Here is a 20,085-nt window from a genome sequence, read left to right as displayed (position 1 = left end):
TTCACAGCCTCGTGTCAACGCCACACCAGTTAGCAGGTAAGCTCGCCAGTGGGTCAGCTGGTGTGTCATCCCCGGGCTTCTGAGCACATCCCCATGTGCGTCCTTCCCTTCCCGAAGAACCAACCACCGCCCTAGACACCCGCACGCGCACTGTGCATCAGGACCTAAAGAAAGGTTCTTCCCCGCGCCCCGATGCCCTTGGCCTGCAGCTACGGTGTGCGCCTCTGCTTACTTCCCTGTAGGAGGTGGGACCTCAGCTGGCCTGACGCTTCTGTCCTTCCGTGACCACACCTCCGTCCCTTGATAGATCCTGCCTAAAAGGGGAAGTTTATCAGCTAGAAAAGGTCTCTAAGGTCTTCGTACGTGAATAAATGGGTCCCTGGGAGTTTGACCTTGCTGTGTGGCTGAGGAACGCTCGTTCCTCAGATGGTTAGGTAGCTAGGAAAGCAGAAATGGTCACAAATTTGGATCAGAAGTGGGAGGGGAATATCCTAAGGTAATTGCTCTATATATCCGGTTTGCTAGCACGATATAAGAGATGCATCTTTCTCCATTGTTTTAAGTTTGTTATCCACTAAATACTTAATCTGTTTTAGGATTTGTTTCCCGAGATATCTATTTTGATTCATTGACTATTATTATCCATCAGTATTGGGCATTTTTAATTGCTGTGGCTTTAGAGGGTATTTAAATATATGGCAAAACAAGTCTTGACTCACTGATTTCTCAAAGAAAAAAAGGGAATATTCTCATTGCATTATTTTTCCCTTTAGGGTCATTTTTTTTCAAATTCTAAAATATTCTTGTGGAATTAATTAAGTTTTTTTTCTTACTAATTATTGCTAGTATATAGGGAAATCGATTTAATATCAAAATCTTTAAATTTATTTGAAGGCTTTCATGTTGGGTCACTGTTGTTTTCAATTATATGATTTTTTTCTTTCTAGTATTATACATTTTATTTATATTTTTTATCTTGAAGCACTGACCAGAGCAATGTTATATACCACCAGTCTTTCTAAGCACCCTTGGTTTATGCTGATTTTACTCTGACAAATATCTATATCGTTTCATTGTAAAGTATGATACAGATCATCAGCTTAAGAAAGATATTCTATTTTGAGAAAGTAATTTTTCTCATGTTGTATCTTTTTCCCAATGAATTGATATTAAATGTTAATTAATGCCTTTTTAAATATATATTGAGATGATCATGTTTTTCTTAATTATGCCTACTAATATGAAAAATGTACCTATTAATATTAATAGAAAAATAGCTTGCAGTTTTGTGTATATATTTATATGTGTAAATATGATGTGTATGTCTTTAATAAACATTATACTAGCTTGATAATTTTAAACAAACCTCAAGTAAAGCAACCAGATCTTGAAGTCATTTTTAAAAATTAATTTGACTCTATCTTCAATTTCTTTTATATATTTTGGTTTATACGGATTTCCTTCATGTCGAAATAATTTTTATAACTTTTGTTTCCCAAGAAAAATCGCTCTGTTTCTTCATGATTTAAAAGTTTATCAGCATGGGGGGGGGCGCCTGGGTGGCTCAGTGAGTTAAGCGTCCAACTCTTGATTTCTGACCCAGGTCATGAGATAGAGCCTGGGTCACGCTCTGCACCTGCTCGAGATTCTCTCTCTCAGTCTCCCTCTGCCCCTCCCCCTGCTGGTGCTCGCTCTCGCACACTCTCGCTCTAAAAAAATAAGGTAAAATAAAGAACTTCTTTGTATCTGATATAGCCTATCTGGCAGAAGAAGGCAGTGGGGATGCTCGTCTGTCCTTGAGTGGGGTGGATAAAACAAAAAAAGAAATGAAATTCTCTCCTGAGATGCCAAACCATATATCCACCCTCAGGCAGATTTGATGCCAGAATTCATTCTGCCAGTTAAAGTAGTCATGGGTAGTATTGCCCCCAAGGCATCTGGCAGAAGGGAAAGTGAATCTCCAAAGGAACCCTCTTTAAGCTTAGGCCTCGGAGAATTTCTCAAAGTTGCTAGGAACTTTAGGCTCACAATAGGAAAAAAAAAGAAATCACAAAACACATAAGGAAAATACCATCATGAGCGTGTGGCAGTAGCCATCCCGAGCAACAAAAAGGGGAATCAAACTCATAAAGACTGCAGATTCGGGAATGATCACACACACAGTATAATACGTTGACTATGTTTACAGAAACAAAAGAGAAAGAAACAATCTGAAAAAGAGAACTTTTACAGATAAAGAATAAAATAATTTAAATTTGAAATTCAGGGGACAAATTGAACATCAGAATAAACACAGATGAAGGGATAACAGTAAACTGAAGGATAAATCAGAAGAAATCACATAGAATCTAGCATGGAGAGATAGCAATGGAAAATCTTAAAAAGAGACCAAGACACATGAAGATAGAATCAGGGCGTCTGCCGTATCTCTGATCCGAGTTCCACGAAGATAGAATGGAAAGAACAGGGAGAACTGTTCCCAAAATTCATGACAAACATGAGTCTTCAGATGGAGAAAACCCAAGGAAGTCAAAGAAGGGAAGCAAAAAGAAACTCACACCTCAAGATAGCCAAGTAAAACTGCAGAACCCCAAAGGCAAAGAGAAAACAATAGAAACACCCAGACAGAAAAGGAAAATTACTGGCAGAGGACCTGCAATGCAATGGAGTTGACGTCTTAACAGCATTAGTTAAGAGCTAACCTATATGAACAGTGTCTTTATAAAGTGCTGAGAGCAAGTATTTTCAACCTATTCTTACATGCCAAAGAAAACTATTTTTCGCAAAGGACAGTGAAATAAAGACAGCTGTAGAAAAACAAAAGCCTTCAACAGAACCTCATTAAGGAACTTCAACATGAGACACTTTGGGCAAAAGAAAATGACCCTGGAGACAAGCTGTGAGATCCATGAAGGAAGCCGTGGATAGATAAATACAAACAAACGTTGAGTGTATTAAAACAAAGCTGAATACATGAAACCTAGACCAAAAAGAGCCCATAAAATCAGAATTAAAGTGCTCAAACTTTCTTATATTATTCTGGAGAAGGTTAAACATATTAACTTTTGACTTTAATTTGGATGCTTAAGTCTGTGGTTAATCCCTAAAAACAGAAACCAAGTATATAACCTTCCAAACTAGTAAAGAAGAAAAATGAAATAATGGGGAAAAGTGGTTTAAACAAAAAGAAGGCAATTTTTTTTAAATTTTAAAAAGAAACAAAGAAATGTTGGAAAAACAGAACAAATAAAAAACAGAAAATAAACCTCAAGGCATTTCTAAAAAGATGTTCACAACATATTGTTAAAAGGTATCAGGAAATTGCTGGAAACTGATAACATAGCTTCAATATAAAACAAACATTGTCGGGACTAAAAGGAGAAATTGGAAATTTTACCATGTTCAGGACAGAGTTTTAATATACCTCTCAGTAATTGATGAAGCAGACAATTCATAAGAATTTAGTTGATTAGAGCCACACGATTGATAAAAATTGTCCTACTGGACTCATTAAAATTTAATTCAACCACTAAAACGTGCTACTCAAGCCCACAGGTAACACTTAAGGAAAACTGACTATGTATGAAGCTATTCCAGAGATCTTAAATTCTTATACAGATCACATTCTTTGACTCAACACAATTGAATTAAGATTTGTTTTAAAAGTGTATTTTATTGGGGCGCCTGGGTGGCTCAGTCGGTGAAGCATCCAACTCTTAATTTCAGCTCAGGTCATGACCTCCGGGTCGTGAGATCGAGTGTCAGGCTCTGCACTGATGTGGAGCCTGGTGGAGACTGTCTCTCCCTCTGCCTCTGCCCCTCCCCACCACTCACGCTTTCTCTCACTAAATAAATAAATCAAATCTATAAACAATTTTTTTTATTATAAGTATCATCATGTCTTTCAGCGTGTGTGACCTGTTAGTGGTTCCTTTTATGACTGATGTGACCATGGATCTGAGGCAGCTAATGTCCTTATTTTAAGACGAGTTTCAGTTTCTGTTTGGAGGACAGGGGACGGTTCTGTAATTATTTCACTCAAGAGCCTTCTCGAGCTCATGTTCTATCAGCTGTAGATGGGAATGCTGCCCCACTGCTCACACGGGGGCTCCTGCTGTTGTTATCAGCTCTTAGCACCTCGACCCCACTCAAAGCTGTAGACTAATGGCTATTATAACAAATAAAATAAATTAACAAGTGTTGATGAGGATGCAGAGAAATTAGACCCTGGGTACCTTGCTGGTGGGAGCGAAGAAATGGTGCAGCCACTGTGGGAAATTGATACGGTGATTCCTCAAACATTTAAAGATAGCATTACCATATGGTCCAGCCATTCCACTTCTGGGCGTACACCCAAAAGAAGTGAAAGGAGGGCCTCAAATAGATGTGTGCACCATGTTCATAGCAGCATTATTCACAATAGCCAGAAGGTAGAAGAATGCATAAATGGATGGACAGAGGAATGCATACACAAAACGTGGTCCATCCATACACTGGAGCATTATGTGGTCTTAAAGAGGAAGGGGATTCAGACACCTGCTACAACATGGATGAACCTTAAAACCATGCCAAATAAGATAAACCAGCCATAAGGACAAATATCGTATTAGTCCATTTCTATGAGGCACCTAAGGTAGAGAGAATCAGGAAAATAGAATGGTGGTCGATGGGCTGGGGGAACGGGGATGGAAGGGGTCGGTGTTTCAAGGGTATAGAGTCTATGTGCAGAGATTAAAAAGCTCTGGATACGGATGATGGTGATGGTTGTAGGACAGTGTGGGTGTGCTTAATGGGAAACTTAAAACAGGTTAAAATGGTAAATTTTAGGGGCGCCTGGGTGGCTCAGTCGTTAAGCGTCTGCCTTCGGCTCAGGGCATGATCCCGGCGTTCTGGGATCGAGCCCCACATCGGGCTCCTTTGCTAGGCGCTTCTTCCTCTCCCACTCCCCCTACTTGTGTTCCCTCTCTTGCTGGCTGTCTCCCTCTGTCAAATAAATAAATAAAATCTTAACAAAAAGTAAATTTTAGATTATATTTTACCACAATTAAAAAAAAAAACATGTAAAAACGGCTGTACCTATATCCAGGAATAGTCTGCCCCATTCCTGGGGTGTTGATATAATAATCAATCTTAGTGCTTTGAGAGAAGCTAACTCTGCCATCCCTTTCTAAAGCGGCTCTTGCTACGGCATAGAGGTCAGAACAAGAATGTTATCTGGGGACATATTACATTGGTGTAGCACTTGATGTCTGAAGAAAGATTTTTATGTGTCCTCACCAATTTAATCCTTGTGACAGCCTTATAAGGTAAGTAGTATTGCTCCCTTTTAATTGATGTACGAAGGTGAGGTCCGAGAGATTAAGTTGTCCGGGACCACCGGCCGTTAGGATGGTCAGCTTCAAGTACTTACCTTTTGACTAAAGCCACTGATCTCCCAGCGTACACAAATAGTTGTCGACTTACTGTGAACTTACATTTAATATGCCAAGAGCAAAGTGCTGTGCTTGTTAAACTGAATAAAGAGAAGAAGAAAGATAACATTATTACTACCTACCCAGTGACCAAAGAATACTGATTATACTGACTCGACCCTCTGAATCCTATTAACATATTTGTGGCTCTTTCCCGTGCTTGAGTTCCAAACCTGAGTCACGTTTAAACTCTGGTTGGCTGTTTGTATTTTTGGACTTAGGCTTCTAAAAATACCCTTTAATTTGGAGGGGTGGAGGGAGCTTTCCCTTCAAACTCATTGTTTCGGGTTGTGGCGATTCAAATTTTAATCTAAATTCTGGAAAATTTTTGTCTGATTCCAATAAAAACAAGCAGCCAGGTTGTTCTCTCATTGTCATTCAAGAACAGTTTCATTTTGGGTCTTAAATTTCCTTTTTTACTGTTCTTCTTGGAGTGGGTGGCTGATGTAAATGGGAGAAACCTGGCAGGGCACCATCACTGCCCTCAGTAATTTTACAAGTCCCCCCCGCCAAGAACAAATGGTCAGTGGGGTCAGTGTAACCTTCAGATTCTCAGCCCGAGGCTAGCATTCACTCTCCTTGGAAGCCTGCCACCCATAAGCCAGCTCAGAACCCCAATTCTTGTGCTTCAGGTCGACCCAGTAGCTTTCTCTGTTTTTAGGGAGATTTGGTACCTAACGGAATGGGGGTGGGGTTGACACCCCTTGTTGGGAGCAAGCCTCCCTGAATCTATTACCTGAGAACCGAAATAACACTCCCTGGGGCGAGATGGGTGATGGGATTTTTTTTTTTAAAGATTTTATTTTGAAGTAATCTCTCCACCCAACGTGGAGTTCGAACTCACAGCCCCCGAGGTGGAGAGTTGCACGCTCTACCGACTGAGCCAACCCGGTGCTCCATGGTGACAAAATTTAAGGGTTTGAACTCCTGGGTCGTCCCCTGTGTGAGGAGGCTCTAAAGTCCCCCCTGGCGGGTTAAACCGAATGTTCAGAGGCAGTCCCTCCGTGTCCTCTTTCCAGTTGTTCCAGCTCGTGTGAGGTGGAAACAGACGACAGTCTCCTTACTGTAGAAAGGGATGGCAGAGTATTTGCTGCAAAGATTCTGCAGGCAGCTCTCCCAGCTCATGCATATAAAAATATCTGGAAGCACTCACTGGACTTTAAAATGCTCACAGCATTTTGGGACTCCCCCTTCCCTTGCGTTTTGCTTCATCATCCAGGACGCTCGGGGCAGAGAGCAGTGGAAAAAATGAAGTACTTAAGAAACAGTACCGCACACCTATCATTTGGGCAACAGCTCGGGACCTTTTCTTTTGTCTAGATTCGGTGTGTTGCTTCTGTTCTCATAACTCACAGTGCTGAAGCCCCACCGATGATGCTTGCTGCAGAAATTGTGCCGAGCACATCACGGGCGTGACGTTACATAATCCAGACCACGGACCTGTGGGATAGGTCCTAAGATTCTGACTTTACAGAAAATGAAACAAAACAAAAACCCTGAAATGAAAAGAGGGTAAGTGGGCATATAGCAAGTAAGTGGCTTAATGCTGTGCCACGGGGTTTTTTTAGTGTGTAAAACTGTTTGAACAAACCTGCCTCAAATAGATCATTGTCTTACCCTTGACAGTCTGAAATTTGAATTTTCAGAATCAGGCTTGCCCGTGCCTATCTGGACGTTATAGACTTCAATATTCTCTTCTTTCAGCAAGGGTGGGGAGCACCAACTGTCTTATTAAGTCGTGTGTTTTATTTTTTTTTTAAGATTGTATTTATGTATTTGAGAGTGAGAGAGCATGAGCAGGGGAGGGGCAGAAGGAGAAGCAGATTCCCTGCTGAGCAGAGAGCCCACTACGGGACTCAATCCCAGGATCCCGGATCATGACCTGAGCTGAAGCAGATGTTTCACTGACTGAGCCCCCCAGGCGCCCCTATTTCATGCACTTTAGATCTATGATTGCTTCCTCTCAACTTTCTCTTCGACATGATTTAAAGTCATAGTAACAGGCAAACTCTTAACATTCCTGCCCAGACTGTATTTTTTAAGGCCTCGGTCACTGCTTTCAACTTAAAACTTCATCCGATTTTCCATATTCCACAAAAGAGTGAAAGATAAAAACCTGACATGCATTATTTGAAATTGTGAAAATATAGCAAAAAAAACACAAAAAACACAGACCCTCAATGGCAAACAAAAATGGAAAGCAGTTCCATGTGATGAATGAGGGAGGTTTTACTCTTTTTTTTTTTTAAGATTTTATTTATTCAACAGAGATAGAGACAGCCAGCGAGAGAGGGACCACAAGCAGGGGGAGTGGGAGAGGAAGAAGCAGGCCCACAGCGGAAGAGCCTGATGTGGGGCTTGATCCCATAACGCCAGGATCACGCCCTGAGCCGAACGCAGACGCTCAACCGCTGTGCCACCCAGGCGCCCCTAGGGAGGTTTTACTCTTAACACTGCTTCAAAGATAAAGAAGTCAAGCCCATTTTTTAGAGAGAAGCTTGATTTTTTTTTTGAACGTGGTAGAGATATTTTATTCTGGCATTAATATAATCTCAACAAAATATTTTGCAATCCGTTGAACAGAAAATGAGTGTTTACTGAACACCTACTTCGTTCTCAGAATGTAAGGAGGGTATAAGCTATCTATAAGAACCCCCCCTGCTGTGGAGAACTTATGATTTAGTGGATGAGAGAACACCCCGACCAATCTGATTTTACACAAGGCAGAGATTATGAGATGTTCCTCATCTCCTTCCTTCCGGTTCTTTAGGGAGAGCTGAAGATTTGTTCTCTAAAATACATCGTGACTGTGTCCTCCTCTTCAGAGAAGCTCGATTTTGAATTGCAGAGATTGCCTAATGTGGGCAAAGATTAGAATCCGTTTTCCCTCTATTTATTGTCTGATGACTGGGATTCATTCTTAAACCTGGTTTGAAATGCTGACAGATGCTTCCCTCTAGCCTGCTTCAAGACGTGTCTTGGTGTTGCTCTTACACTAGAGTCGTCCGAAATTGGGCCTTCCCTGGTGGTTCACACCACTGTCCCGTTTGGAGTCACACACTTGGACCACCACACGGAGGACGCAGAGGAGCTCATCTTCCAGCAGCTGGAAGCCATCTTGCCAGGCCTGCCTCGACCAGTGGCGACCAGATGCCAGAAATGGAGATATTCACAGGTAATCAGAGAATACACGGGTGAGGACGCGATGTGCTTCCTCAGAACTGAGTCAGCAAAACGGACTCCTTGTTCTCATCTCCGCCATTCCCTAGTTTAAGAAATGTGATTTCTGGAGCAAATATTTGTTTACCTCATGTATAAGCGTAAACTTTTACAGGTCTTATTAGCCGGTTATTTCTCAATGAAATTTTCTGCGGGGTTGTGTTCAAAGTCTAGCATCTCAAGACTTACACACCCTGAAAATCTGGGGTTTCCTATGCAGGCAAGGCGGGTTATATGTCAAAATGCAGCTGTTTCTCTGGGGTTTTTCTAAATCAGGACTGTGGTTATATAGAAACCACTTTAACCTCCCAAATTTTTTGCAATATGTCAAATTAACCTTGTAAGTGTATTTTGCTACCACAATTTTCATTTTTGTTAAGTTCCCACTTTGGTTTTGACTGCCGCCAGCAAAGCTCCTTGGGGCAGAAAGATGAATACCTGTATAATTCAGCTACTTGAGTTGTTTTTCTGGGTTAGAGAAGCCTTCTGCTCACGCTACTAGCTCAGACTTCAAGCTCTTTACACTAAGTAAATGTTGACTTTTCTGACAATCTCTGCATATTCCAACAGAAGTTTGTGAGTATTAGTAGAAAAAGCCTTTTGATCTGTAAACTCAGTTGTTACGCCGTTTGGGGACAGTGGAGCAAAGGGCAGAGGAGAAAAGCAGCAGGGACTTTTTCCCCCAAGATCTCTGAGCCTGTTGATTAACCGATTTACCAGCGCTATTGGTTACCCAACTTGGGAAACCTTGAGGAAAAATGGTACTGTGAGAAATTGCAGCAGATTTTGTATATTTTACATGTAGGGCTTTCCAAAATCAGAGGAAATGGTAAATTACTTCCTAAAATACTGCAGCTTGTCTGTGTGTTTACCCATGTCTTCTCAAGTTCAATTATACAGTGAACCTTTGGGGAAAATATTTACTTAAATGTATCATGGTCACTTTAGAAGACTCTACTTTTTCCTTTTAAAAGCATTGAAAAAAATCTCAATAACTAATGTCCTGAAGTGCTACTAACTCAATCTTAGGTTGGCTTGAAAAAGAAGACAGGGAAATTATCTTGTTGCTATAATTTGAAGCTAGATGTATTACACTGCAAGTCCTTTTGCAATTTATAAATATTCATTTAAAAGGAACAATAGCTTGTGAGTTTCTTCTCGTGACATCTGCAAAATAATTTAATAAACTGAAAAGATGGGTTAAAATCAACTTATGTCTTCAAATTTAATGTGTTAATAGAAGTAGATTTGCCCTAACCACAAAATGACCTATTCAAAGTTGTGCAATATCACAAAATTTAATAAAAAATATTTGAACACAGAGTACATCCAAACCCTAGCCATGATTTTTATTATGATTTGGATGTTCTTTCTTGAAATTAACCCAGTGAATTTACAGCTCTGTTGTCATGAAAGCTACATTGGCTGCAAAGTCTAAAAGGGAGTAAGTTGTTTCATTAAAACTTAGAAGTTTGCATTTTCCAGTATTCATACACTTCTCATAGTACCTTGAGTATCATTCTACAGAACATAACATTGTATTTTATGGTATAGATCTTGCCACATTGTGAGATAGATGACGGTTATGATAGGTGATACATAGATAGATGATAGATGGATGGATGGATGAATGGATAGATGTATAGATAGATAGATAGATAAATGATAGATAGATAGATAGATAGATAGATAGATAGATAGATAGATGATAGATGGATAGATGGATGGATGGATGGTTAGATGGATGGATAAATAGATAAATGATAGATAGATGATGGATAGACGGTTGGACAGGTGGATGGATAGATAGATAAATGATAGATGGATAAATAGATGGATGGATAGGTGGATGGATGGATAGATAGATAGATAAATGGTAGACATGATAGATGGATAAATGGATGGGTGGATGGATAGATAAATGATAGATGGATAGATAGATGGATGGATAGATGGATGGATAGGTGGATGACAGATGGATAGATGGATGGATGGATAGACAGTTAGATAGATAATCTCCCGTATCACCTCAGAAAAAGGAATAAGGAATGACAGGTCCAGAGACATAACAGGATTTAACTAGTTTTCAGTTTATTCCCAAGAGAACATTTCACCAGTGCTTTTCAGAGATCCATCGTAACCTTTGAAATTTGACATAAATGTGTGCACCCCTCTTCCCTTGCCATCCCAGATCACATGCTCTACCTTCAATAAGCTCATAGATGTGCGTGCATGAATATGGTCTACTATGTGCATAGGCTGAAGGGAAGGATTGTGTAGGGACAGGAACAGAAAAGGAAGAGGAACAACCCATTGGTTTTGAACTTCCGTTCATTTCTGAGCAGAGGTGCTGTCCCCATACTGGGGAAATCCCACCCATATCTTCTTCCAGTCTGGGTCCCATCCTATGTTCCTTTTCTTTTCCTCCTCCCCCTCTCCTGGTCCACCCCAAACGTCTCCTATTCTTCACACTCCATTCCCTTTTGTTTCCTCCCCCTTTCTGACGAACAAATGGTAGAGCCCTTCAAACCCTCATTTTATGAAATCCTCAGGAGACCACAGAACTGGCGTCCCCCACCCCCGGCAGCAGTGGGTGGCCTGGATTCCCCATCCTAGACCCCTCGGGATTGACTCTTTGTCTCCATTCATTTTTTTCTCTTTTGCGATCCCTGCACTGCATTCTGGCACCCAGTGGCTGCAAAGGGTAGGGGAGAAGAGGGAGAGAGAAAGAGGAATCATGAGCACCCATAGTAGTGCAGGCCAGGAGCTGGGCCATTCAAACGTGTGATCTCATTTAACATTGGAAGTAGCGTGACAAGGTTACTAGTTTTAACCCACTCCAGCAATGAGAAAACCAAAGCGTCAAAGCCATGAAATAAATTCCCTAGGGTCCCTTGGCTCATCATGACAAAACCAGTCTTCCCACCTGCCCGTCCTTCCCTGCCGGTCACTGACCCGCTGGGTCACGTGGCTGCTGCAACAGGACACCACAGGCTGAGGAGCTTAAAACGACGCGAACATATTAGCTTACAGCTCTGGAGATCAGAAGTGCAGGACGGGTTTCACGGGCTAACAGCGAAGTGTGGGCAGGCTGTGTTTCTTCCTGTGGTCTTTAGGAGAGGATCCGTTTTCTTGCCTTTTACGTTTGTTGGAAGTTGCCCACATTCCTTGGCTCGAGGCTGTCAGAGTCAGCAACAGTTGGTCAGATCCTCGCCATGCGTCACTCTGGCTGTGCCTTCTGCCCCTACTCTTCCTTTGAGGACCTTGTGATGACTTTGGGCCTGCCTGGGTATTCCAGGACAATCTCCCCATCTTGGGCTGCGGTGATCAGCAACATTTCTTCCAGCTGCGGCCTTCATTCTCCCTCGGCATGAGACCTCACTTTCGCAGGTGCCGGGCATTAGGATGTGGACATCTTTGGCCGGGGGTCGGGGGAGCGTGATTTCTGTCTACCTCACCCTTTTTCCTCCAGACTTCCTTGGTAGGTGCCTCTAGGAGGCAGTGTCTCCTGCTGTCCTCATCAAAGCTGCAGGGAGAGCATCCCCCTTCAAGGCCCCAGCCCCTCTAAGGAGGTGGCTGCTATGGGAAGGGGGAAGGACCGACTTTGTGTGGGGGTCACTTCTGGTTGCCCCACAGCTGCTCTCCCATGCCCGGGGCTGCCTCTAAAGCTACAGACCCACAGTGACAGGAGAGGGCGAAGGATGTCTGTTCGTTACTCGTTTGGCTACTCATTGGCTCAGTAAGCGTTCAACGAATGCCTGAAGTGTGCCTGGGCCTCTGCTCCTGGAACAAGACGAAGATTTGCTGACGGCCTTCTCCGAAGACACTGAGTTGAATTTTTGGTCTTGAGTAAGGTAACGGTGCATTCTTGTGGGCACTGCTCTACCAGGAGAAAAGAGACAGCCGAAGGAGGAAGGCGTGTGTGAAAGACTTGGGAGCTGCTCTGTGCCTCCCATTCGGGTTGGAATAAAACACTCGAGTAGGCGGTTCGGACAAACTTAGCAGAGCAATGGCAGGTTTTCATGGTTCTCAGTGCTCCCTTTGGCGCCCTTTGTCCTCCAGAATTCAAGTGCTTATCCAGTTGGTAGAACTTGACGTATAAGCTGTGACGCGTCACGTGAAGTTTTCTGTAGCCAGGGTGATGCATGAATTCTTTCGGCAGGAGAGGAGTCGCCGCAGATGCCCTTCCGTGTACCTCAGCGGCACAGGTGATCAGTGGATGGCCCTAACACTCTCGCTGCTCTCACTGTGCTTTCCCTTGTTTGGGGGTTCTCGCGATGCCTTGCTCCAACTATCCTAAATGTCTGGTTTGCTTGTGAGTTGAGCTCTGATGTTCCCCACCTTTCTTGAGTCCCCGAAAATGCCAGTGTCCTTTCCCCACTTTATTGGGCACACTCATGGAGTACTTTCTCTAAAACAAAAACAAACTAACAACCAAAAAAAACCCTTTGAATGTATTTTCAAATACCAAGGACATCAGGAGAGGAATTTAAAGGGAAGGAAGGGAGACATTGTTATCTCTGGCAAAGCGCATGGACCCGGACTGAGCTCTTAAGCTTTTGCAGTACAATTAGAAATCGGGTATCTTCTGTAGTTATATATATATATATTTTTTTTAACCTGGTTTTCTGCCCTGAGAGGATGCCTTCTCTCTCCCCCATGGCAGTCCTTTCATATTTTGTAAGAAGAATCATGAACTCTTTAAGAATCTGATAAAAGCTGGGGCGCCAGGGTGGCACAGACAGTTAAGTATCGGACTCTTGATTGCAGCTCAGGTCATGATCTCAGGGTCTTGAGATGGAGCCCCAAGTCAGGCTCCAGGCTCAGCCCCAGTCGGCTTGAGATTCTCTCTGCCCCTCCCCCACCCTCACTCACGCACACAAGTGTGTAGTGTGCGCGCGCATGCTCTCTTTCAAATAAAAAAATAAATCTTAAAAAAAAAGAATCTGATTAAAGCTATGAGCATGAAGGTTCTCATCATTTCAAAATATACATGTACACATGTCCACAAAAATTACATGTGTCTGTGTCACATTCTGATAATTCTCACAATATTTCAAACTTTTTCCTTATTACTATATTTATGATGGTGATCAGCACTCAGTGATTATGTCTCGCTGAAAGCTAAGATGATGGTGAGCATTCTGTAGAAATAAAATATTTTTAAATGAAGGTATGTACATTTTTGAAGACATAATGCTATTGTACACTTAACTGACTACAGTATAGTGTAAACATAACTTTTTTTATTTTTTTATTTTTATTTTTTTAAAGATTTTATTTATTTATTTGACAGAGAGACATCCAGAGAGAGAGGGAACACAAGCAGGGAGAGTGGGAGAGGAAGAAGCAGGCTCACAGTGGAAGAGCCTGATGCGGGGCTCGATCCCACAACGCCGGGATCACGCCCTGAGCCGAAGGCAGACGCTTAACGACTGAGCCACCCAGGCGCCCTGTAAACATAACTTTTATATGCATGGGAAACCAAAAGAATTCATTTGACTGGCTTTATAGCAATACTCGCTTTGCTGCGGTGGTCTGGAACTGAACCCATGATATCTCCAAGGTGGGTCTGTAACTCCAATCTTTACAAGTACCTTTTATGAAACTTTAAAGAATATCCAACATTTGTCATCCTCCCCAGCACTTTTAGAAGTCTCTCTTCTCATTCTCTGTATCCCCCGCTTCTGGAAGCTTCCCCACACCTTCCCTGTGCACGTTTACCTCTTAATTCCCCACCGAAGTTTCTCTGACCAGCAGCCCTGTGGGCTCATCTCTTCCTGTCTGTCGTCCCTTCAGCCTCCCGTTCACATTCTTCACTTTTGACTCTTTTTTTTTTCCCTTAAACAAGTAACCCTTCTCCCTTTTTAGTGCAAATTCCCCATTCTGGCTTCCTCATGACCCCAGTTGGCATAGTCCTCACCAAGAGTGGAAAGAATAAAAGAGAAAAGAAGAAACATACAACAGCTTATGGCCAGAATTTTCCTTAGTTGTTTGTGTTTGGTGGGGGAGAAGGTGCGCACACAGAAGAGCCTGAAACCACCTAGTACTTCCATTCTTGCCCCGTGAGATTAATTTTGGGTGTGTGATGGTGTCTAGGTCATCCCTGGAAGGTCAAGTGGCAATTCATAGTTTCATTTTTTTCTTTTTCTTTCTTATGCATTTTCTATCGTCCTCTTTATCTTGTTTTTCATAGTTTGGAACTGGAAGGCAGTGACTGATTGTATGAAAATACCAAAATTATAAACCCCAAGGATTATCCTATTCAAAGTAGTCAGTCACCTTGATAAGCTACGCCCTTATTTCAACAAGATGGGGCACGTCTTTCAGAGCCTGGCATGCATTCTTCGGCTGGATCATTGGCTGGATCAGGTCTTTAGAATTTGAGCTGGAATTTGATGTTTTAGGAACAAAGCCATTTGGACTGAAATCTTTTTAATAAAATGGATGGTCAGTTTTGACACTTTTCTTAAACATTACAGATTCAGACATACGGCCTCCCAGGATAAGTACTCTGAAAAAAAAAAAAAAACCAAACCATTGTGTTTATCAGTTCAAGTATGTTCCATGTGTTGCTTGGTAGTTTATGTGCACAGTAAAATCATACTCTATTGGTCATTCTGCCACTAGTCCTGTGATTTTTCTCCCATATTTGTGCTTTATAATTTCTAGATTTTTAATGATGTGATTATGATCTTGGACTCTGGTACCAAAGGATTTAGATTCAAAGCCCGCTCTCAGTGGGCCTCTGAGCAGGCTAGACAGGCGCTCCAAGCCCCAGGGCCCACTTGTGACCAGTAACAACTGAACCTGCCTTGTAGGGCTGTGGTTGGAATGAAAGGGGCAGCACGGTGGAAAACATTTACCACAGACGCTATTACGAAGCAAGTTCTCAGGAGATATTACTAAATGGGTAGTGAGAAGAGGAAGAGAGGACGTGGGGTCATTTCCTAAGCTGAGCTCATGAGTCCCTGTCCCTTGCTTTCTTTTCTTGACTACCTCTCTTAAAAAAAAAAAAAGATTTTATTTATTTGACAGAGAGCAAGAGAGCACAAGCAGAGGGAGCAGCAGAGGGAGAGTGAGAGGCAGAAGCAGGCTTCCTTCTGAGCAGGAAGCCTGATGCGGGACTCGGTCCCAGGACCCTGGGATCATGACCTGAGCTGAAGTCAGATGCTTAACTGACTGAGCCACCCAGGCGCCCCGTGACTACCTCTCTTCATGGCCACGTGCTGTCCTACTTTTTCATTTTTCCTACTCTCTTTTCAGAGTTTCTCTCTTCTCTGTGTTCTGTGCTTCACTTATGCAAATAGCCCTGGACAAGGCATGTTTCTGAAGGACTGATTCAATGCCAGGCGCTATGACATTCCCTGTGACGTGCCATAGGGACCGTTGAATAAGATCAGAGCAAGGTGAGACCAAAGAGGTGGATTTCTGCGGATGCAAGGAACTCTTGTCGTTTTTTTTTTTAAGCTTATACATTTTTCATCTTCTTGCTATTTATTCCCAGACTGACTTGCACATTCTTTAGTGTTTGGTAGTTAAACACACTTATGCCATTTATGCTGTGAGTCAACATTTCCTGGCATGACAGTATGGCCACAAGAGCGCTCTTGCCTATGTGCCATGAGTTTCTGGTAACGTATGGAGGGCCAAAACAGGCCCTTTGGGATAAGTGGACTCTGGCATGACCCAGTCCATCAACAGCAAGACACATAACAGGTGTCCACACTAAGCATTCCATTGCGTCATCTCCCACCTCTTTGTCATGGGCTCATTACTGGCGAGTTGCTTCAGTTCGTTATGAGGTAGCTGAGTATGTGTGAGATCATTGGCTGAGAAGTTCTGATCCTTGAATTAAGGATGTACAGTCACAGTTTAATTGAAGTTTATATGAGCAGATATTTCCCCTTTTCACAAAATTCCATATTATGCAAGCTATTAAATGTTTTAACACCTAGGAATTTAATTAAATCATTTTTTCTTAAGTCCTCATGAGACTGACCCTGCCATGTATTCAGTATCACACTTTTTCAGAAGAACTAATTATTCCAAGCAGCATTACTTTATAGAAGAACTTTCTAGAGCAGTCTGTCATTCTTCCTGGGCAAAGGCCATATATATTCATCTGCAGTCAGTACTACTACTTAAAACTTGATGGTGGGAGTTATTGTATGGGTGTGGACACCCCAAGAGAAACAGGCCCTATTCCAGCACAATTCCAAAAAACTGAAAGTCTACTTGATCTATTTAGGGTAGACATCAATATTGTGCTATAAAAATAATGAAAAAGTTCAGTTGCCAAAAGCTATTTGCAGGCACATTAGAAATTAATAATGTATATTCATGTTTCCATTTCACACACCTATATTGAGTTCTCACTCTATGCCAGACATTATGCAGGATTCTCAAAGACAGCTCCCTTCCTTCAAGGGGTAGCTCTATAACCAGCAAAGCTGACCAAAAAGCAGATAATCATGAGATAGTGAGGTTTGCTGTAAGAAAGGTATGTATAATATACTCTGAACACAGAGAAGTTTTTTTTTTCTTTTTAAGATTTTATTTATTTGAGATAGAGTGAGAGAGACAGGAAGGGAGATCACGAGCAGGGGGAAAGGGTGGAAGGAGAAGCAGACTCCCCCATTGAGCAGGGAGCCCAACGTGGGACTCGATCTCAGGACTCTGGGATCATGACCTGAGCCGAAGGCAGATGCTTAACCGACTGAGCCACCCAGGCACCTGAGCACAGAGAGTTTGCGGAGAGTGGTTCATAGCTTCCTAAGAGAAGACATCACTTGAAATAAGTCCTACCAAATGAAGTCAGACAGGCAAAGGGAATGATGTTGGAATGATGTTCCAACAACAGGTGCACTTACCCAGAGGTGGGAGAATGCAAGGTGCATTCTTTCTTTATGCCTTGGTCTAAAGCACCTCTATAAACATGACAGCCCACCTCATCATTTTATTACACTGTATTCATTATATATTCTTTCTCTGTATTCATTCTCTCTCTCCCTCTCAAAAATGCCATTTATTTTTTATTTATTTTTAAAAATATTTATTTATTTTAGAGAGAGAGCATGTATGTGCCAGTTGGGGGAGGGGTAGAAGGAGAGAATCTCAAGCAGACTCCTGGCTGAGCGCAGAGCCCGACACGGGGCTGAGTCTCACAACCCTGAGATCATCACCTGAGCCAAAATCAAGAGTCAGACGCTCAACTGACTGAGCCACTCAGGCGCCCCACAAAAAATGCCATTTATTAATCCCCTACTCTGTGTAGCTCACTGAGCTTTGTACTTACCTCACGTCACCCTCCAAGCACTCTGTGAAGTGTCTCCTCCTTCCCCATTGCACAGATGAGGAAGTTGGGAAGTCGAGGCTCAGTACCTTGCATGAGGTTCTTCCACTGGGAGGTGGCAAAACCGGAATTCAGCCACAGGTCTGTTTAAAAGCCAGTGCTTTCAAACACCTCATTCTACTGCCAGTAATTGTTTGAGTTCTGGCTTTCTCTCAACTATGACACATTCTTCTATCATCGTTCTTTTGCTGCTGTCATCTAGAAATAATAGTTAACATTTATGCTCTGATTTTAGAAAGCACTTTCTACTTCTTTTCATTCAATCCCCACAACAATTCTGACAGATCAGGAAGTAAATATAACTATCTTTGCTTCAAATGAAGAAACCGGGGTTCATGTTGCATGGTTTTGCCTAATGTGACGCAACTAGTAAGTAGCAAAATAGAAATTGGAATGTTTCATTTTAGATTCAAAAGTACACGGTCCACACTGTACACAAAAATTAAGTACACATGGATCACAGACCATAGAACCTTAAACTATAGAACTTCTAGGTGAAAACAGGAGAAAATCTTTATGGTCTTGGGTTTGGCAAACATTTCTTAGATAAGACACAAAAAGCACAAACCATAAGAAAATAAATTGATAAATTGGGCTTGATCAAAATTAAAAACAATGTCTTTGAAAGACACTGTTAAGAAAATGAGAGAACAAGACACGGACTTGGAGAAAACATTTATAAAAACATATATCTGATGAGACTAGTATCCAGACTATATAAAGACCTGTCACAAATCAGTAATAAGAAAACAAATGGCCTAATTATTTAAAAATGGACAAAAGATTTGGAAGAGCACTTTACTAAAGAAGAGGTATGAATTTAACCATGGGTATGTAAGAGTGCTACAATGAAAACTAGAAAACATTGCTGAAAGAAATGAAAGAAGACTTAAATACAGGGAAATATATTTTATGTTCATAGATTGGGAGACTTAATTATTGTTTTTTAAGTAAACTCTATGCCCAGCATGGGGCTTGAACTCATGACCCTGAGATCAAGAGTCACATGCTCTACCAACTGAGCCAGCCAGCTCCCTCGGGAAACTTACTAATTTTAAAATGGCAATACTACCCAAAGGTGATCCACAGACTTCTTGTAATCACTATTAAATTCCCAATGGCCTTTGCAGAAATGCTGACCCAAATATTTATATGGAGTTGCAAGGGACCCCCAGATAGCCAAAACCATCTCAAAAAAAAAAAAAAAAAAGCTAGAGGACTCACACTTTCTAATTTCCAGCCTTACTACAAAGCTACCCTCATCCAAATAATGTGGTAATGGCATAAGAATAGACATATAGATTAATGGAATAGTACCACGAGTCTGGAAATAAACCCACACTTACGGTCAATTGATTTCTGATAAGTTTCCCAAAAACATTCAATGGGAAACAATAGTCTCTTCAACACACAGTGCTGGGACAACTGGATATCCACATACAAAAGAATGAAGTTGGACCCTTAACTCACATACCATGCAAAAACTTACCCAAAATGGATTAAAAACCTAACTACACAAGCTAAAATCATAAAATTTTAGAGGAAAACATTAGGGTGAATCTTCGCAACCTTGTACTTGGCAATGGTTTCTTAGATACAACACCAAAAGCATAAGCGACAAGAGAAAAAATAAATAATTTGGACTTCATCAAAATTCACAACTTGTGTGTATCAAACAATTATCAAGAAAGTAAAAAGACAACCCATAGGATGGAAGAAAATATTTGTGAATCACTTATCTGATAAGGTTCTACAATCCAGAATATAGAAAGAACTCTTACAACTCATGGCAAAAAATCGAACAATCCAATTTTAAAATGGGTCAAGGACTTGAATAGACATTTCTCCAAAGAAGAGATACAAATGGTCAACAAGTACAGGAAAAGATGCCAGTGTCCTTAGTCATTAGAAAAATGCAAATTAAAACCACAATGACATACCATCTCATACCCACTAAGATGAATATAATTTGGAAAAAAAAATTAAGAAAGAAAAAGAACAAATGCTTGTTAAGAATGTAGAGCAATTAGAATGCTCCTA

General features: G+C 41.6%; 1 protein-coding gene across 9 annotated transcripts in view; it reads left to right on the top strand.

The window, feature by feature from the left end:
• The window catches only part of RNLS (renalase, FAD dependent amine oxidase), a 254,192-nt gene that overhangs the window by 218,164 nt on the left and 15,943 nt on the right, over positions 1-20,085 (top strand). For all 9 annotated transcript variants that reach the window (XR_015724878.1, XR_015724879.1, XM_087863148.1 and 6 more), the window contains one exon: positions 8,471-8,646. Coding sequence is in view for 7 of the 9 variants with exons in the window: in XM_087863148.1 (XP_087719274.1) it covers positions 8,471-8,646 (176 nt within the window). In the remaining 2 variants the exon portion in view is untranslated. The remainder of the gene's footprint in view (positions 1-8,470; positions 8,647-20,085) is intronic.

The sequence above is a fragment of the Ursus americanus genome, chromosome 6 (assembly GCF_024610735.1).
Source record: "Ursus americanus isolate L20-20 chromosome 6, mUrsAme1.1.p, whole genome shotgun sequence".
In the NCBI taxonomy this organism is placed as follows: Eukaryota; Metazoa; Chordata; class Mammalia; order Carnivora; family Ursidae; genus Ursus; species Ursus americanus.
The sequence above is the reverse complement of the archived record's forward strand: the minus strand, read 5'-3'. Positions and strand labels throughout refer to the sequence as shown.